At 47.8% G+C, this 17,535-nt stretch overlaps 1 protein-coding gene across 3 annotated transcripts; it reads left to right on the top strand.

The window, feature by feature from the left end:
• The first annotated feature begins 718 nt into the window (after positions 1-718).
• WNT5A (Wnt family member 5A) lies at positions 719-16,080 on the top strand. 3 transcript variants are annotated; one of them, XM_030501727.1, is made up of 5 exons: positions 719-1,786; positions 5,017-5,150; positions 6,303-6,568; positions 11,373-11,665; positions 13,226-16,080. In XM_030501727.1, exons 1-5 carry the CDS (start codon positions 1,781-1,783, stop codon positions 13,682-13,684), a joined length of 1,158 nt encoding a protein of 385 aa, XP_030357587.1. In that variant the 5' UTR covers positions 719-1,780; the 3' UTR covers positions 13,685-16,080. The 3 variants fall into 3 exon arrangements, with proteins under 3 accessions (XP_030357587.1, XP_030357588.1, XP_030357589.1); XM_030501728.1 differs by lacking the exon at positions 719-1,786 and adding an exon at positions 4,219-4,417; XM_030501729.1 differs by lacking the exon at positions 719-1,786 and adding an exon at positions 4,444-4,648.
• The last annotated feature ends 1,455 nt before the right edge of the window (positions 16,081-17,535 follow it).

The following is a 17,535-nucleotide window of genomic DNA, read 5'->3' as shown; positions in this document are numbered from 1 at the left end:
GGGGCTGCAGAGCGGGGGAAGCACTCTGAAGTACAAAAGGTCCGCGAAGCTGTCCTCGCCTGTAGCTCTCATTGGGTCTTGTATCATTTAACCCAAACCGTTTTGTCAACAACTTGCTAAATTTGCAGCGGAAAAAAGGACGCTGGAGAAGGAGGGACCCGACGGCCGAGCCGCTCCGTCCCCCGGCGCTTGGCGAGCGGCGCACACGGCCGCCTCCAGCGTTCGGAGCTGACGACGGACGGGACTTGTCAAACGAGCCACCCGCCAAGAACGCCGGAGCGGCCCCCTCGGCCCGGCCATGTGCGCCGCACATTGCGCGCACATGTATACGAGGGGGAGCCCCCGGAAGCCGGTTTCCGTGTGTGTGTGCCCGCCCCAGTACGACCAGCCGTGGTGCCGGGGCGCGGGGCAGGCGCGCAGCCCCGCACGCATCCCGCCGGTCGGGGCAGGCACCGCGCTGCGGGAATAGCTTGTGTTCACGGGGTATCGCAACCCAGAAGGGCCCAGCGTTGCGGAGTCCCGCCGGAGAAGGCGTGCTCCCAGGTCCCAAAGACGTGCAGAGGCCGCGCAACCCCTCCGCCCCCCCCACCCGCCCCGGGGCTACACTGGGGTCCCGCTCGCTGCCGTACAGCTTTAAAATCCAGCCGAGTCTGCAATAGGTCGGCTCCGGGCGCATGCGCTGCGGAGAAAGGTTTTCAGCTGCCGTTGGCTCTCCAACTTTTTTTCTTCTTTTTTTTTCCTTTAACAGTTTTAAGCAGCGGGTGAAGAGGAGCGAGGGAGAGGGACGGGGGGAGCTGGGCCGGCTGCAGCAGGCGGGGGCAGAGCCCCGAGAAGGACGGGTCGGCTGCGGCGCGACGCCGTCTACTCCGGCTCGCTGTCCCGCGCGTAACTTGCTCCCCGGCGCTGGGCGCCTTCACCAGCGATGGATTGGGGGAGCTGCAGCTCCTGAAGCTCCGGACTTCTCCCCTCCCCCTGTCCCCACTCGCTTTGCAGGATCAGTCGCCCCGTAAGACAGACACACGCGTGCACAAGGCTCCCCCTCCCCCTTTCCCGGTTGTGCAGAAACTTCTTTTTCTGTTGGGCTTTTTCTTCTCTGTGTAAAATGGAGGGAGCCAGCCCCAGGATGGCTCTGCAGCCGCGGACACCCGGCTCCGCAACGCCCAGCCTGTAGGCAAGTGAAGGGGGGCGTGCGGGGGGGGGGGGAATCCCTGCGCCCGCTCGGCTCCTCTCGTCCTCCGCGCCCAGCCGCGGAGGGGCCGCGCCGGCGGCCCGAGCGCTGCCGGGAGCCGGGTGGGAGCACGGGGAGCCCCGCGGCGGCACCACCACCTGGGCTGGTGGGACGGATCGTCGCCCGCGGCGCTTTCGCTGCCGCTTGTGAAGATTTTTATTTGCTTCCGCACAATCACGCCCACGGGCGCTGTGTGCGTGTGTTGGGTTGGCTTTTTTTTTTTCCCCTGGCCTTTTTTTTTTTCGCCTCCTTCTTCTTCTGGTGGTGGAAAGCCCTAACTACTGCGATTGCTGATGGACCTTGGAAAGAAGGCTACACTGGTGCCCCGCTCCGCTGTCGGACACGCTCAGCCTGCGCCGGACAGAGCGACCGCTCGCCTGCCGCCCCCCGCTAGCCCCGCGGGCCCCCGCGCTGCCCCGGCAGCCGCCGCCGCCCGCTGCCCGGGAGGATACCGGTCGGCTCCTGCGATCCAGGATTTTATTTTCGCCTCGCCCTTTCCCCTCCTGCTCTACTTGGATTACTTGGCTGCTCTCGCTCGGTGATCCCGCGGCAATGGAGGTGAGTCCGCGCTGGGCGCGGGTGCTCCGCGCTGCGGGGCGCTATAGCCGCGGGCGCGCAGGGTGGGCTGCCCCTCCGCGAGGCGCGGCCCTGCGCGGTCGCGGGTCCCCGGCCGCCCTTTCCTCCGCCGGCTGCCGCTGGGTGCTCCCACTTCTCCGCTCTCACCCACCGCGGAGCGCGCTGCTCCCCGCTTGGAAAAAAACCCTTTATTTCCTTTTTCCCTGCTCTATTCGAATTTCTCCCCCCGCCCCCGACGAGAGGCTGCCCGCCGCAGGGACACTTGCTGGGCTAGCTCTGCCCGCCGCGTCCCCGTGCATCTTTCTGGCAGCGGCTCCTCACGCGAGTTTAAAGACATCTTTCCAAACTTCCCAAACTTTCCCGAGGAGGATCGCTATGGAGGAACTCGGCGTCGGCGCTAATGGTGGCCTGTACCTTTAAGGAGAGCTGGCTGGGGGCCAGCGGAGGACCTGGAGTCAGATCCCCCCCCCACCCCCCCCCCCCGCATCCTTTTTAATTTTATTCTAAGTTTCTGGAGATTATCACTCTGCATCTGCAGAGGGTCCCGTCTGGGTGAGCGCGGTCCTCGGGGTCGCCCTTGGCGCTGCGAGGACTCCATGTTGGAAAGCCTCTTGGCTTTTCGTTGTTTGTTTGTTTGTTTGTTTTTAATTGGCAATTGTATGCTAAATCGGTTGCGCTCGGCGGGTCACGGAGAGTTCAGCTGGGCCGAGGAGCGAGGCTCTTTCCCCGCCGGTGCTGGCGCAGAGGGAAGGACGGAGGTGCGCCCTGACTCCCCCAAGACCCTCCTGCTGTCCCTCCTGTGGGAGAGAGCTGGGCTGGGGACCCGGCGGGTGCCTTTCTCTGCAAACGTGAAACCTGGGCTACGCCCGTCCCAGATGGATGTAAAGCCGCAGCGGGGAGCCGGGGCCGGCCGGGGGGTTCCCCGCGGAGCCGCAGCGCCGCCCGCGGAGGCCGCCGCGGTTTACAGCCCCCCGGAGCCGGGGCTCTGGATGCCGCCTTCGCGCAGGTAGTGCTCCTAGAAAACCAGATGCCTTCGCAGGCTTTCCAGACACCCTGTGTAAAACAGGATCACAGGCGATCCCGCGGCTTCAGGATCTGTAAAAGCCTCCCTTTTCATCTCAGCAAAGAGCGCGGGCTCCGCATGGGGTGCATTAAATACCAAAAACCAATCTCCGCGGCCCTACAAAGTTGCAAATGGTGCCTTACACTCCTGATAGCCAATGCTGCCGGCGAGTGTTTTTTTTTCTTTTTTTTACTTTTTTTTTTTTTAATAGTTTTGTTTTTGATGGCAGCCCGTCAGCTGCTGCGTGGAGAAGGGACGGGCTGGAGGGGCTGGGCCCCTGCCCGCAGGTGCCTCCTCCCGCCTCGCCACGCAGCGCCGTGTCAGGAGGACGAGGAGGGCGATAACAGTGATGATGAGGGGCGGGAGGTGCCGTCGGAGGGGCAGCAGCCGCCCGTCCCCGCCGCCTCCCGGCGCTGCGGTGGCCGAGACCGCCCCCTGTTGGGAGCGGGTCGGCATAGCTCCCTGGGGGCCGCGGGACCGGGGCTGGGGCCGGATGCAGCGTTGGCGACGGCCAGGCCCGGGGGGACACCCGGGTCCTTTGAACCGGGCAGGGGGGCTTTGGCCCCGCCGTCCGGGTCTGGTAGCGGGGACACCGCTGCCCTTCCCGCCGTGCCCCGGCCACCGGCTGACTCCGCGCCAGGCGAACCCCGGCCACCCGCCCCGCCGGGGCAGTTCGGTGGCTGCACGTCTATTGAGGTCCCGGTTGGACACCGGTGTGTCCAGCCTTCTCAGGGCTCGGGCAGTTCTGTGACATTTCTTTATTATCGTTGTTGTTATTTTGAAAACTAAGAGGTAAAAGAAAAGCATTGGCTTTTGGGTGCCCCAGCGAGCTCCTCGCACCCCTTGCTTCGTCTCGCCCCTTGCTAATACGCCCTCGGCTTTTGCACCTTTCCCGGGACTGCTCCCGTCGATAGCGGACGGGCTCGTTCTGCTGTAGGAGGCCGGCTTCACTCACGCCCCCCAGCACCGAGGACGTGGGGGCTCCCTGGGCAGGAGGTGTTGGACCCGCAGGAGGCGGCCAGGGGCGAGCAGACGCTTCGCCCCGGCGAGGTGTCAGGAGCCCCGGTCTGAGCGACCGCGGCTTCTCCGCGTGTGTCCCGGCAGGTTCCGTGTCAGCCCCGCTCGCCGTCGCGGCGCTGCGATCGGCCGCTTCTCCAGAGCCTTCGCAAACAGAATTAGAATTAAGAGCACCTTCAATTCAGCAGTGAGGACTTTTTGAGAATGAATAGGGAGCCCCCAAGTGTCGAAACGTCTTTTTTTTTTTTTTTTTTTTTTTTTTTTTTCCTCCTTCCGAGGGGAGGGGAAATAAAAAACCGTGAATGGCACTGGTTAGCGCGTTAGGGTCCCGTGTGAGGACGCAGGCGGTGATCGCGGGACCTGTTGGGAGAAGCGTTTGACTTCCAAGGCGGCAGCTTGCTTGTTGCAGGGGCCGGGTCTGGACCCGGAGCCGGTCCTTGCAGCCCCTGGTACCTCTCCGGGCCGATAGCGGGCCCGGGGGCTGCCGTCGGGGCTGTCACCGCGGCGCCAGCGCGGAGCTCGGGGCTGCCACGGTGATCGCGGAGAGCGGGCGGCTGCAGCGAGATGCTTTAGGGGGTGGAGGGGGAGGGCGAGGACCGTGCGGGAGCCGGAGGGTCCCCGCGGAATCCCCGGCGGCACCGACCCCTCTTGGCACCAGCCTCTCCCGCGTCCGCTCGGGCTCACTTTGCCAACCTGAAGGCACCTTTAGCCGGCCGGGAACGTTTCGTGTCGACGATGCTGGCTCTGGAGCGGGGAGCGATGGGGTAATGCCCGTCCCGGGGCCCGCGGGTCGCCTATAGCCCCGGGGCAGGGGGGATAGCTGGGCAGGGAGCGTGGTCCCCCGTCCCATCCGGCCGCTGGCGGGGAGCGGCGAGGCCGGGGCCGAGGGACAGGCGGGCGCGGATCGGTGCTGCGGCCGCCCCGGGAAGGCGGTGTCGGGGGTGGGGGTGGGTTCTGCCCGGTGGAGCGGGAGCTGCGGCGTGCGCCTGGCCCCAGAGCCTCGGCTGGGAGAAGGGCAGGCGAGTCAGAGTCACGTTAAAAGGGGCACGGGTACTTCCGTTGTTTAAACTTGAATGCTCGAAAATGGTCTGAGAAGCAATAAACAATCTGATCCTTTCTCTCCCCCCTCTAGAAATCAACTGCAGTATTAATCCAAGGAGGTGCTTTGGGGACAGTTGGCAGTACAATGGCTTCTCAGTACCTCGTAGTGGCTCTGGCCATTTTCTCTTCTTTTACCCAGGTTGTAATAGAAGCCAGCTCTTGGTGGTAAGCATCTTGTATCGACTTGGTTTTAAAAGGGGGTGTGAAGATTTGCTTGATAAAATATCTATTTACTTCTTATGTATGTGCTTCGTTTCAGAGGGAATACCACATGAATAAGACAGCAGGGGAGTAATGTTCTAGTTGTAATACGTTGTGTAGTAAAATGTACGGGTCTCTCTCATAGTGTAAATGTGCAACATCTCGTGTTGTAAAATTCAGTTTTTAGAATGCTGTACAGTAGATTCTCTATGGGTTTGATCATCCTTAAATGACTAGAATTGCCTCTCTTAAGAGTCATTTTGACTCCCTTAGGTTAGGAATTTTGCATATATAAGCAAGAATGCTGATTTACAAGTAAAAACCTTCGTTAAAGTTTCAGTTTGAACTTTCCTGTAACTTCAGTGTTTATAAGTGTATTTTGTTACAAAGAAGTACATTTAAATTTCTGCTTTGGCAAATTATCTATTTCTGTATGGTGTACGATGTTGGGAGTTCTTTAAATAGGTGTTTCTCTGCTGCTTCAAGTGATCCTTTTTGGATTAATGGTCACTTTTTAATTGAAATATATGATGTGAAGAGCACTGTAAGAATTAAGAAAACAAAGTTGATTTTTGTTTACAGTGAATATACTCTCCTCTGTGTTTTTGTGTGATGTTCGGAAGAAGCTAGAAGTAGTCTGTAGCAAGTTTCAAACTTCTGGCTTGTTACAGGTTTCCCTTATTCTTTATAATAGAACAGATTGAAAAATCCAAACTTAAATCTAAAATGCATGTTAAAAGAAGGTGGGGTTTGGGGGGCTTCTTTTTGTTTTATTTATTTTTCTGACCTTGCAGTTGTTTGGAACGTCTGTTATTTTTACTACGTCCATTTAAGCTGGTGAAAGACTGCGTAGACGCAAGTCTTCCGAGTCTGCGTCTTACTTCAGTCTCTGATGTATTGTGATAACCACATGGCTGGGAACTGAAAACTTCTGAGCTGTCTTTTAAGCAAAAATTTCATATATAAGTATGCTTTTTGTTTTGTTTTCTTTTTTTCTCACTTGTTAGCAAAACCAGGAGTTGTATACTCATGTATAGGATACAATTCTGTTTGGGATTTGTAGACTTTTTCTTTTTTGAATCTTCTCTTTATTAATCGAAATCTTTCTTTATGCAGGTCTTTAGGGATGAACCCTATGAACCCCATGAACCCTGTTCAGATGTCAGAGGTATATATAATAGGAGCCCAGCCACTATGTAGCCAGCTAGCAGGGCTTTCCCAAGGACAGAAGAAACTCTGCCAATTGTATCAGGACCATATGCAGTTCATTGGAGAGGGTGCAAAGACGGGCATTAAGGAGTGCCAGTATCAGTTCAGACATAGAAGATGGAATTGCAGCACTGTGGACAACAACTCTGTGTTTGGCAGAGTCATGCAGATAGGTAGGAAGCGACATCTTTATGATTAAACTCTTGTCTAAGGATATGTATGGTACATGCTGTACTGCACTTGGATCTCTTGCCAGGTTCTTACTGAATACTGTATACAATCAAGTGTTTTTAAAAGTTGGCAAAGGAGTTGAATTATTTTTAGCTGGAGGTGATTTCCCACCACTGTCCAGCCATGGGTCTTGGAAGACAAAGTAGGAATATATATTTGCATATGGGAATACAGGAGAAATGAAAATGCATCTCTGAACTTTCCTTGTAGAAAACCTGAGACAAAATGAAGGCGATCTAAGAGAATGAAAAGCAGCAGTGTCTTGTAAAATTAAAGATGTCCATGTCTAGTTGCAAAGTTAGCGGCTGCATGATAAATTGCTCTTGGTCTGGAGGTTAACTGAAAATTGCTGTGCTCTCTATTAGTGTTTATAAGTGATTCCTTCTTGCTTTTTTCCAGATATGTTAGCTTTTTTCTTTTTTTGAGAAAGGTAGATTTATGTTAAAAATAATGTTAGCAGGGTAGTTTTTATGAAAACAGTTCTATCAGGACAAAATGTGTGATTGTCTTTGTAACTTGCCTTTAATGTAATCACATCGCTGGTAAGAGAGACAGATTCCTGTTTAACATCTTATCACAATTTGATGGGCACCCAACCCTTTCCTTGTCAGATCTTCTTTGAAATGTGCTTTTCCAGTGCTCATGTGCTGCCTGCCTTTCCTGTCGTCTACGGACCTCATTGTATTTTAAAGTCCGTAGCAAAATTTTAACCGGTGCTGTTAAACTGGGTCCATGGTGAAACATTCCTCTGACTTTCCCAGTCAGATTCCTGATTGTGTGTAAGCAACTAGAAAACACCTATTTCTATGGGTGACAGTTATGACTTTTTATGTAGTAATCAGTACACTGAGAAACTCAGCAGTGCTTTTTAGCTGGAGAGGTAAAGCTTTTATGTCCATGTTTTTCTGTCCTGCTTTAAAAAATAAAGTTTTAAAATCCGACTCAAGTTAGGTTTATCTGTAAATGGGCTAACTCCAGTTAAGGTTGAAGGAATACATCAATTCACATTTGGTCTCAATTTTTGTTAAAAGAAGTTTTTATTTGTAGATAGTCAGACAAATGGAAAAAAAACTATTGCATAAAAGTACCTAATGGGAACAGCTGATTTGAGATAAACAACTGTCCCTATGCTTTTTACAAGCACAGTATTAACCCCCCTCATAGAGTTTGTTTTTTTTACCCTACCCGAGCAAAAGTCCAAAAGCACATGAGACATGAAAGAAAGCTTTTTCTGTACACCTTTGTTCTAATAATCTAACAAATGTCAGAAAAACAATCTTTTTAACATTTAGGCCTTCGTCCTTTAGTCCTTATTTATTATCCAAGCAAGTGAAAATTAGCTCAAGGGGACTATTCGTGTGAAGAAAAGTACAGGATTGGGCTCGCAATTTGTGGTGTCAGTCTGGAGCAGAAGTTTCTGCCCTTCCCAAGCATGACAGATCTATTTAAAGGTGGTTTCTTTCAAGTTAAATAACTTTGCTGCACCCTTCTGCTGAATATGAGTGTATTAGCCCATGTCTACACAGCAATTCATCATGCAATTAAGGCACTTATTCTAATTGCAGATGGAAGCAAGGTTAATGGCCATATTCAACAGTTAAAGAGCCTAAAGAGTGTATTCACTAAGAACAAGAAAGGTGTTGTGGGTAACAGTTGTATTATTTCACGCTGACCTTTGGTAATGACCAGTTGCTCTTCCTCTGAGTCAAAGGAAAAATGAGTACTTCTAGAGCCTGATTCAGTTTTACTTCAGCCTGCATACCCTGGCTTGTCACGGACTGCCAGATACTCCTTACACTCACTGACATGAGAAGATGGTAGTCAGGATCTGAATGCATGTAGCTTGGGAGTATTTTGTCATCTGAGTTAAGGATGCGTTGTCACTGGCTGTGTACAGGAGCGCCTAGGCCAAGCGCTGACTGACAGCACGGTAATTACCCCAGCGTATAAATGGACAGTCTTTCTTCCAGGATTTATCCTGCTAAGTTAGCTAAAGCTGTACAAATAAACGTAGCATTGGGTTTGGAAACTTGCTCTGTGGCTTATTGAACTGCAAAATTTTAGGGCTTTTGTTCTCTGCTGCTTTCCTTTGCTGCTGGTGCCCAGGGCAGGCCATGGTCCTTGCTGCCTTCCCTGCCTTGCGCCATCTCCTGGCTTTGAGTCCAGCCCACGGCAGGCTGCGCTTGGGCTTTGCAAATACTTAAGTGCTAACATATAATAAAATAACTGGATCCTCTCCCAACAGCTCGGTGGAGTTGGGGTCCAGTTTATTCATGCCTGCTGCCTGATGTTGAATGCTTTTAAAATACAAGACAAAGAACATTTTGTATCTTATGTTCAGGTGTATATACAAAAAAATTGTTCTGTTCTTGCAGACTTCCACAGATCAAGTGTAAAGCTCAGGTTCTTACTCTGTGGGTGGCTTCCTACAGTGTGTGTATATTGAACAGTTCCATTTCAATGTTTTATATATATGGGAGAGAGGGGACTCGAGCGTGTTTGGAATGTGTGTTTCCTTGCCATGGCTACAATAGAGAGAAATGTTGGACTGTGGGAAAAGACAGATCTGTTTGACAGTGAAGGAAAGCACAGTTGTGCCTAAAGATTTAAAAAAAGGAAAAAAAAACAAAAATCAGAGTAACTCATCCATGTGGAACCATCACTCTTAATGTGTTCCTGGGGTCGATGACTTGAGGCTATGTTGGCTTGCAAGCTGTGGGGGTTTGAAATCTACTTCAGCAGCTGATGCTATTTTATAGTTTGCCTAAATGTTCAAGGAGGGAACTTGGAGGGCAACTCTCCTTTCTGTACCGCAGCCTTTTCTTATACTTCCAACTAAGAGTAGGTTCTTTAAAAAGTATGCTCCAGGATAATAATGAAAACTAGTCAAAAAGTCAGTTTTATGAGTTCAAATCATGCAGTAAATGATGTAGTTAACCATATGAAAGCATGAGCTAACTAAACATGAAAAAGAGTAAAACAGAGCGGAAGAGGCGAGTCCTGTGGTCCGAAGCAGACCACGTTTCTTTCAATCTAGTGGAAATTTTGCTTGAAGATTTAATCCAAAAATGTGTGTTACAGAGCAAATGGGAACATTAAAATCTGTATGAGGTTCCCCCTGCTACAGTTTGCAGTGAATGCAAGGTGTAAGTCACTGCATAAAGCCAAATCTTTTTTTACTGAAAAGGCTATTCCTGTAACCCTTTATACCCATAATTCATGTAAGTACTTCCATGAGCAGGTGTCTGTGAGGATAGACCGTTGTAAGTAAAGGACCAAAGTGCTTCTCATCTTCTTTAAATCCGATCTTTCCCAACATAAGACTTCTGATTTTACCCATTGAAAAAACAGCGTCTATTAGTACAGTTAATCCAGCAGACGACAGCTGTTACATTAACAAAGCTGCTGTGAGCATGGTGTCATCCTGATGTTGAGTATGGACCAGACTGCAAATTACTTATATTCCAGAAGTGCTCAAAAGCTCCTATTAAGATTTGACCTGTTATGATAGGTCTTGTACAAAGAGTTTCTGCCTCAAAATGTTGCTGTCTAAATAGATGTGACATGTCCAAAATGCAGCCTCTTAAAGTCCAAATTTTACAAGGGCCCATGCTGTTCCCTAAAAAAACTCTTGTAAAATCAAGATTAAAAACTAGCTTGATCTATTAATTGGACTAAAGATTAGGAATAAAACTTAACTCGTATAAATAGAAAAAAAATATTTAGTCTGTTCTCCATCATTCTGGGAATCTTGGAAAAGACCCAGTGGGATGTTGTCTCTTAAGATGAAAAACAAACTTCAAGTGAGCTCTCTGGTACAAGTTTTGTTTTGTTTTTTTGCTTCTTTGAAACTTTTTCTAGTTGTAGTCAGAACTTGTAGCGCCCTTGGAAAAGCAATAGGGGAAGTTGGGCTCTAAATAAAGGTGGGATTAGATTCCGTCAAGAGGATGGTACGTGGCCATGTCTTACGTTGTGGGTATTGTAACTTTTTCTACTGAAAGTTTGAAACTCGAGGTTTTCAATTTCCATTTAAGGGCACCAGATGCAGGAGAAAACCTTCAAGGCTGCCTTGTGCCAAGGTTTTTTTCTTCCCTGTAATTTGTAAAGATGATTGCCGATGGACTCACTTGCCATATTCACATGCACTGGAATGGTGGACACTAGGCAGCACAGGTTGTTGTTAGTTTTAAATAGCCTCCTACAGAAGTGCCTGGCTTATGCATAAGGTGGAAAGTTACATGTTATTCTGCTATGCATTTCCTTTGATACCAGGAGGCTTTGTAAAATGGTATAACTTTAAATAAATTGGAACAAGTGGGTAAAGTGCATAAATCATGTTTGAGAAGTAGTAATTTAAGAACCAGACTTTTAAAAGTTGTAGTTAACATCTCTTTTTTCTGAAAGACAGGGAGTCTGTTTCCCTTTCTGCCCCTCACACGCAGGCACTGTTGCTTCAGCCCAGCTGGCATCATGCTCCAGCCCCAGTTCGCCTCCTTCCTCGCTGCTCCGTCATCCAACCATGAATGAGAAGCGACTCCTGCTCTTCACAGACACCTTGTGTGCTTTGGTGGATTGGTTTCACTTGGGTTTTAGAGTGAAGACATTTTGAGGAACATGGTTCAGGGTTACTCTACCTTTCAGTAGGCAGGTGAATTTTGGTGGCTCCTGTTGAGCCTTCACCCTTGCGGCTCATTGGCGGGCAGGGAGTGGTGGACTCTCCCCTAACACCGCTGTCTTTCTGCGCAGGCAGCCGGGAGACGGCGTTCACCTATGCGGTTAGCGCAGCCGGGGTGGTCAACGCCATGAGCCGTGCCTGCCGGGAGGGCGAGCTCTCCTCCTGCGGCTGCAGCCGGGCGGCACGGCCCAAAGACTTGCCCCGGGACTGGCTTTGGGGTGGCTGCGGGGATAACATCGAATACGGATACCGCTTCGCCAAGGAGTTTGTTGACGCCCGGGAGCGTGAGAGGGTTTACCAGAGAGGCTCCTACGAGAGCGCCCGCATCATGATGAACCTGCACAACAACGAGGCCGGGAGAAGAGTAAGTGGCTGTGAAACAGCACCTCCGTCTGCCCCCATCCCTCCTTTTGGGGAAAGAGGTGCCTCGGCGGGTCGCGGGGCAGCGCTGGGCGACCAGCCACCAAGGCTTGTCTCCATTTCGATGCACAAACCAAGAAAACAGCAAATAGAGGGTGTAGGTGGGTGGGGAGTATGTGAATTTGTGTTGTCTGACAGCCCGGTTGCCTTCCCCATGGGGGAGGATTGGGACTGAAGTGTGTTGTGTTGCCCTCTATATTGTTTCATTGAAAGTACCCTGCTCGCTGTGGATTCTCTGAACAGCATTCATTAGTTTGTGTTTCCAACCAGAGCAGTGTGTGTTGGAGGAAAGAGAGACGCACTGGCCTTCCCAGGCTGGAGTTGTGCTGCAGAATTGTTCTGACTTTTTTTTTATCCCTGCTTAAGAGGATGTGAAAAGTTCTTCGATACTATTAGAAAACACGGTCTTCTGTGGTTAAACATGTCTTTATGGTTTCTTTAATCTTGAAAATACCTTAAATGAATGGGTGTAAACTTTTCTTTTTTTAATAGTCTGAATATGAAGAGCCAAAATCATTATTTTCCTAGAGCTCAAAGTGCCAGAAATAGTCAGCTGGAGACTTTACACTTGTGTTCTAAGGTGAAGAAGGATGAAAGATAATTGAAAATTAATAGTATTTAAATGTGAGAGGAGGGTGTCTGAAAGCAAAGGACAGGCCAATTTACTATTAGTAAGAAGAAAAATGACACTTTCACAGTTGCTTACGGAGGCTCAAGCAGTTTTTTCCTTCCTCAGCTTCATCCTTGCAGTGCCATTTGGCAGCGTTGAGACTCTCTAACTGCTGGGTGGAAGTCGTCTACAGTATCATCTAATGTGTCAGACCCCAGGATTTTTGGGGCAGTGTCTACACTGGCTCTTATTTCTATTTGTACAGGGCAAGTGACTGATATTTCCCAGCCAAAGCTTTGTAAAGAGGATATTGCTGTGCAGCTCTGTCTCCCACCCATAGGTGTTTGGGGGTTTCTTCTTGGATGAAGTCTCTTTTGCAGAGCAGTATTTGGGATAGCAGGAGGATGCTGAGCCAAGAGTAGACAATCAGCTGCAGCTGAGCCAGGAGCAAGAGGAATCTTAACTCTTTCCCTAATTGCAGCCTTAAGTGGAGATCAATAGAGAGAGTAACTCAGAAAATAAAGGGATGTTTTACATTTCTCAATGAAACAGCAAAATCCTTTGCTGGCGTAAGACTGAATTCCTCAAATTTGACTGCAGCCTGACGCTGCTGTCTGGGCTCTGTGTGCTGTGGCTGCTGTCTCTGTGGTGGGGAGAGGCTGGTGAGAGTGCTCCCCTCCTCCTCCTAGGTAACAGGGTGCAGGGGGGTGCACGCGTGTTGTCTCGCTCATGCTTCCTTCCCAGCGTAATGCAGGAGGGAAGAGGACGCTAAGGTGAATATTGTGAAGGAGCGAGAGGGAATGTGACAAGGGAAGGAAATGAGGGGAATAAATGCTTTCACAGCCGTGCTAATCTTTCATCATCGTTTTTGCTTTCTCTCCCTGGCTCCTCCAGACTGTGTACAACCTGGCTGACGTGGCCTGTAAGTGCCACGGTGTCTCTGGTTCCTGTAGCCTGAAGACCTGTTGGCTGCAGCTTGCTGATTTCCGCAAGGTAGGCGATGCCCTGAAGGAGAAATATGATAGCGCTGCTGCCATGAAACTCAACAGCCGGGGCAAGCTGGTGCAAGTGAACAGCCGCTTCAATGCACCCACCATCCACGACCTGGTCTACATCGATCCCAGCCCTGACTACTGCGTGCGCAACGAGAGCACTGGGTCCCTGGGCACTCAGGGCCGCCTTTGCAATAAGACCTCGGAGGGCATGGACGGCTGTGAACTCATGTGCTGTGGCCGGGGGTATGACCAGTTCAAGACGGTGCAGCGAGAGCGCTGCCACTGCAAGTTCCACTGGTGCTGCTACGTGAAATGCAAGTTGTGCACAGAGATTGTGGACCAATTTGTGTGCAAATAGGGGACGGACGAGGTGGGAGGAACTGCAGCCACCTGCCAGCAAGGGGTGCAGGACCCTCTCCCATTCTACAGGACTATCTCCAATTTATTTATAGAGTTGTCGTCGTCTTAAAAAAAAAAAAAAAAACAAGAAGAATGAGAAAAAAAAGGCAGGGGGAAGGAAAAAAATAAAAAATATAAAGGTTGCAAAGAGAAGTGCCTGGAAACCCTCTCTGCGTCCATCCCAGAACTGTGTGCAGCTTATATTTTTGGCAATAATGGGGGAGAACCTGAGAATATTTATTTTACAAAGTAAAAAAAAAAAAAAAATTGCCTTTTCTTAAAAAACACTAGAATAGTTTGAGGGGAAAATCCAACATATCCTAATTTAGTCCTGTGGGACGTAATACATGTGCAGTAGGCAGAGCAACCATGTAATGTGCTTGGGATGTTAGAACAATCCTTATGGATGTGAGGAATACACAGAGCTGTCCATGGCTTCTAGTTTCAGACACTAGAAGTTATCAGAATAGGGCATATAAAGCTGTTAAGTACATTTAGGGCTCTGTAAATAAGGGGAATATTCATCACAAAGTGCAGTGTCAGTTGCATATCTGAATGTGCCCACTTGAATATGCAATGTCATCGGAGGATAAAGAGCAAAGGATCATAGAGGCTTCAACTGCGCTATTCCTGAGTCACCATGTCTGGTTCCAGACCCTAACAAGAGCAAAAAAAGAGGAAAAAAAAATCTGCCTTGACGAATAATAAAGAAATTCTTCAAGGCAGGATTTGGCCTTATTAGCTAATTGTGATGTTCAAGTGTCTCATCTTACAGAGCAGTACTTCACTCCTACTGAGGGTGGAGAGAGCAGAGATGCAGACTCTGTGGGGCACTGTAGCCGGGCAGAGGGTAGCTGCAATGCTTGCAAGCAGTTTTTGGTCTCCCAGCCTGGAAAGCCCGTAGAAAACAGAATTCCCCAAATTTGAAAATGCCTTAAAAATGGTGTAATAGCTGGCTGTCTTTCAAAACACAGCTTGACAAATAACTCCTCTAATTTTATGTGAGAAAATAAATCATTAGAGATCCACTCTTGGAATGATTGATTTTTATATTTTTTTTCGCAGATTTTGGGAACGCTTTCACTCAAGGAGACAATAGTTTCATATTTTAATAACATTAACTGACTATTATAGTTCAATGAAATGTTGCAGCAATACCAAATTTATCATCCTATGTCTTTAATACACATGCTTTAGATAATATATTGCAGATATACACTACAACTGTTCAGACTATACTTGAGCAGTTGCATATATATGGGAGAACTGTGGTCTGCTGGTGTCTGATAATTCAAAGCTTTTTGTACATATATATTTTAATGATTTAAGAAATAATAAAATGTCTAAACTACAGGGGTAGTTCATCCCCCATTCTCTTTTTCAGGTCTCTTAAGGTTACTAGATTGATTCTAACCTTTTGGTGGTTTTATTTTTTTTAAGCTTTAAAGCTTTTATCATTCAAAAGTTTCAAGGAAAATCACAAAGAAGTAAGCCTCTTCCCAGCTTCAGGACTTTCTTAGGCAGTTGGTAGAGGCAGCACCCTGTACTTGAATTGATACCGGTCTGGAGAGCGCTTCTATTCCACTCTCACATTAAGGGCATTATTGATTGTTGCTGAAAGGAGACACCTTCCAACACCAAAATATGCTGCATGTGGCCCTTGCTTTTCAGTTTTTGAAATGGAAATTGTTTGTCAAACAATGTGCGTTCCCCCAATGCTGTGTAGTTACACAGGATTTCATCATTGGTTCAGATGCCTCGTTCCAACTCAGTCCCATCCAACAAGAAAATGGTTTTTGAAATACCAAGTGAGGAAAATCTTTCACTTTAGCCTAGTTGTACTAAAGCCTTGACTTTTCACAAGCCTTTAAGCTGTATCATTAAGTTCATCTTGATCATTTATCAGCTTCTCAAATGGCGCTTTATTGCTCTTAATTTATTGTACAAGGACATATTTACCCCTCATCTTCAGATGTTTGCAAAGAATATCTTTAAAGTAAGATAAATAAATAAAGCACTAATTCATTGAATATGTCACTTTGGTTTTTATTGTACAAAAACCATGATCATTTTTTTTTCATTTGCTGAATCACCTCATGTTTCTTTTTAGTGACTTTTGTCTGAGCGGAACTGAATCTCATGATCCTAGCTATTAAAACACTATTTAATGTAAAATATTTTACTTGTCATTCAGATATGTAAATCTCCTATGTCCTTTCCTCTGTTCTGTACATTTAATGTACATATTTCTGTCTTGCGTGATTTGTATATTTCACTGGTTTAAAAAAAAAAAAAAGAAAGGATTATGCCATAATGGAAGATAGACTATAAAAATAAAACTTTGGTTGTATATTGGGAAGTGGTTTTAATTATCTTTCAGAGAAGGGTTTGTTAAAACAATGAACAGAGTTGATTTTTAAATGTACTACATTGTAAAACAGGGAAGTGATTGTTCGCCAAGCATACAAGTATATCTTGAAGTTTTATTTCTGTATTAAGAAGGCATACAGATCTAACTACTTCTTACATAGAAGGGGAGAAAAAAAACCCAATTCCAAATCGCTGTGAGTTTGAACTAGAAAGCATTTTAGAGATGGGTAAGTACTTAACTGGTTATGGACAGGGACCTGGGTTAATGCTATTTGTGTGCATATGGCTTCCAGGGCTGTTTGTAATGATTCTGGGACAGTGGGGCCTGATCCTGTGAACAGCTTCCTCCCAGTGATGGCAGCAGGATCCTGGTGTGAGCAAAGGTTTCCAACTGAAAAGGTTTTTGGGACCAGGTTCTGCGGGTTGGGGTTGTGCGTGCGGTTGCGGGGGAGGTGATTCCCCCACCCAGCGGTCTGACTGCACAGGAGCTGCAAGAAAAAAGCTCTCCGGTTTTTCCTTGGGCTTCTTGTCTAGAAATTGAGTGTGTATGTAGAGGAGAAACCTTAAAAAGGCAAAGTACAATGAGGTAGTAGTAGTAAGGAAGTAATGCAGAAAATTAACATTAATGTCAAAAACCCAAGCCGCCTGTTTTCAGACTGCCTTTTTTTCGGACTGATTTCCTGAGTAAGTCATAATTTTCTTCTATAGGCAGCTTGATGAATTAGTGGCCTTTCTTTACCTCTTTTCTGCTTCTTTTCCTTTTTTTTTTTTTTTTTTTTTTTTCTTTTTGCTTAAGGATAACCTTCTAACATATCGAAACTCCTTCTGGCTGCCAAGAATGTATTATCCCACAAACCAGTAGACCAACATCGTGTGTTTAAAATAGCGATTCTGGGCAAATGCAATGTTCTGTGGTCCTATTACTGACATCTGGTTCAGTTTTCCTTCACTTGTATATTGACCAGTATTCTTTATTACAAAAACACAGCCCCTGTTTAGGAAAGTCAGCATTTTTTTGGACTGGATTGTATTCAAGCTCTTCCCAATAACAGAAGAGTTACCAAAAAATTTCTTTATTGGCAGCAGTAAATATCTGTATTCAAAATAGTCATTACGGGCTCAGATACAACAGAATTGTTTCTAATTTGCAGCAAAGTTTATCTATCTGTTTAATTTTGCTAAAAATGCTGGTTTTCCCTGGTTCACGATCTTGTATTTTTAGTAATATCTTCAAATCTTTGCTTTGCCAATACCCATTTTCACCCTGTTTTTGCAAAAGTCCCAGGTGTTAGCAGGATGTGTACCAGGAACAGGCAAGAAACTTGAGGAATGGCAGCTTGAAGTCAGGCACTGCGTGCAGAAAGCAAGCTAAAACCCTTCCTTTCTGAAGGATGTATTCGACAGAATGATCTTACGAGACGATAGAAAACTTGTACAAAT

The sequence above is a fragment of the Strigops habroptila genome, chromosome 11 (genome assembly GCF_004027225.2).
Source record: "Strigops habroptila isolate Jane chromosome 11, bStrHab1.2.pri, whole genome shotgun sequence".
Classification (NCBI taxonomy): Eukaryota; Metazoa; Chordata; class Aves; order Psittaciformes; family Psittacidae; genus Strigops; species Strigops habroptila.
The sequence above is the reverse complement of the archived record's forward strand: the minus strand, read 5'-3'. Positions and strand labels throughout refer to the sequence as shown.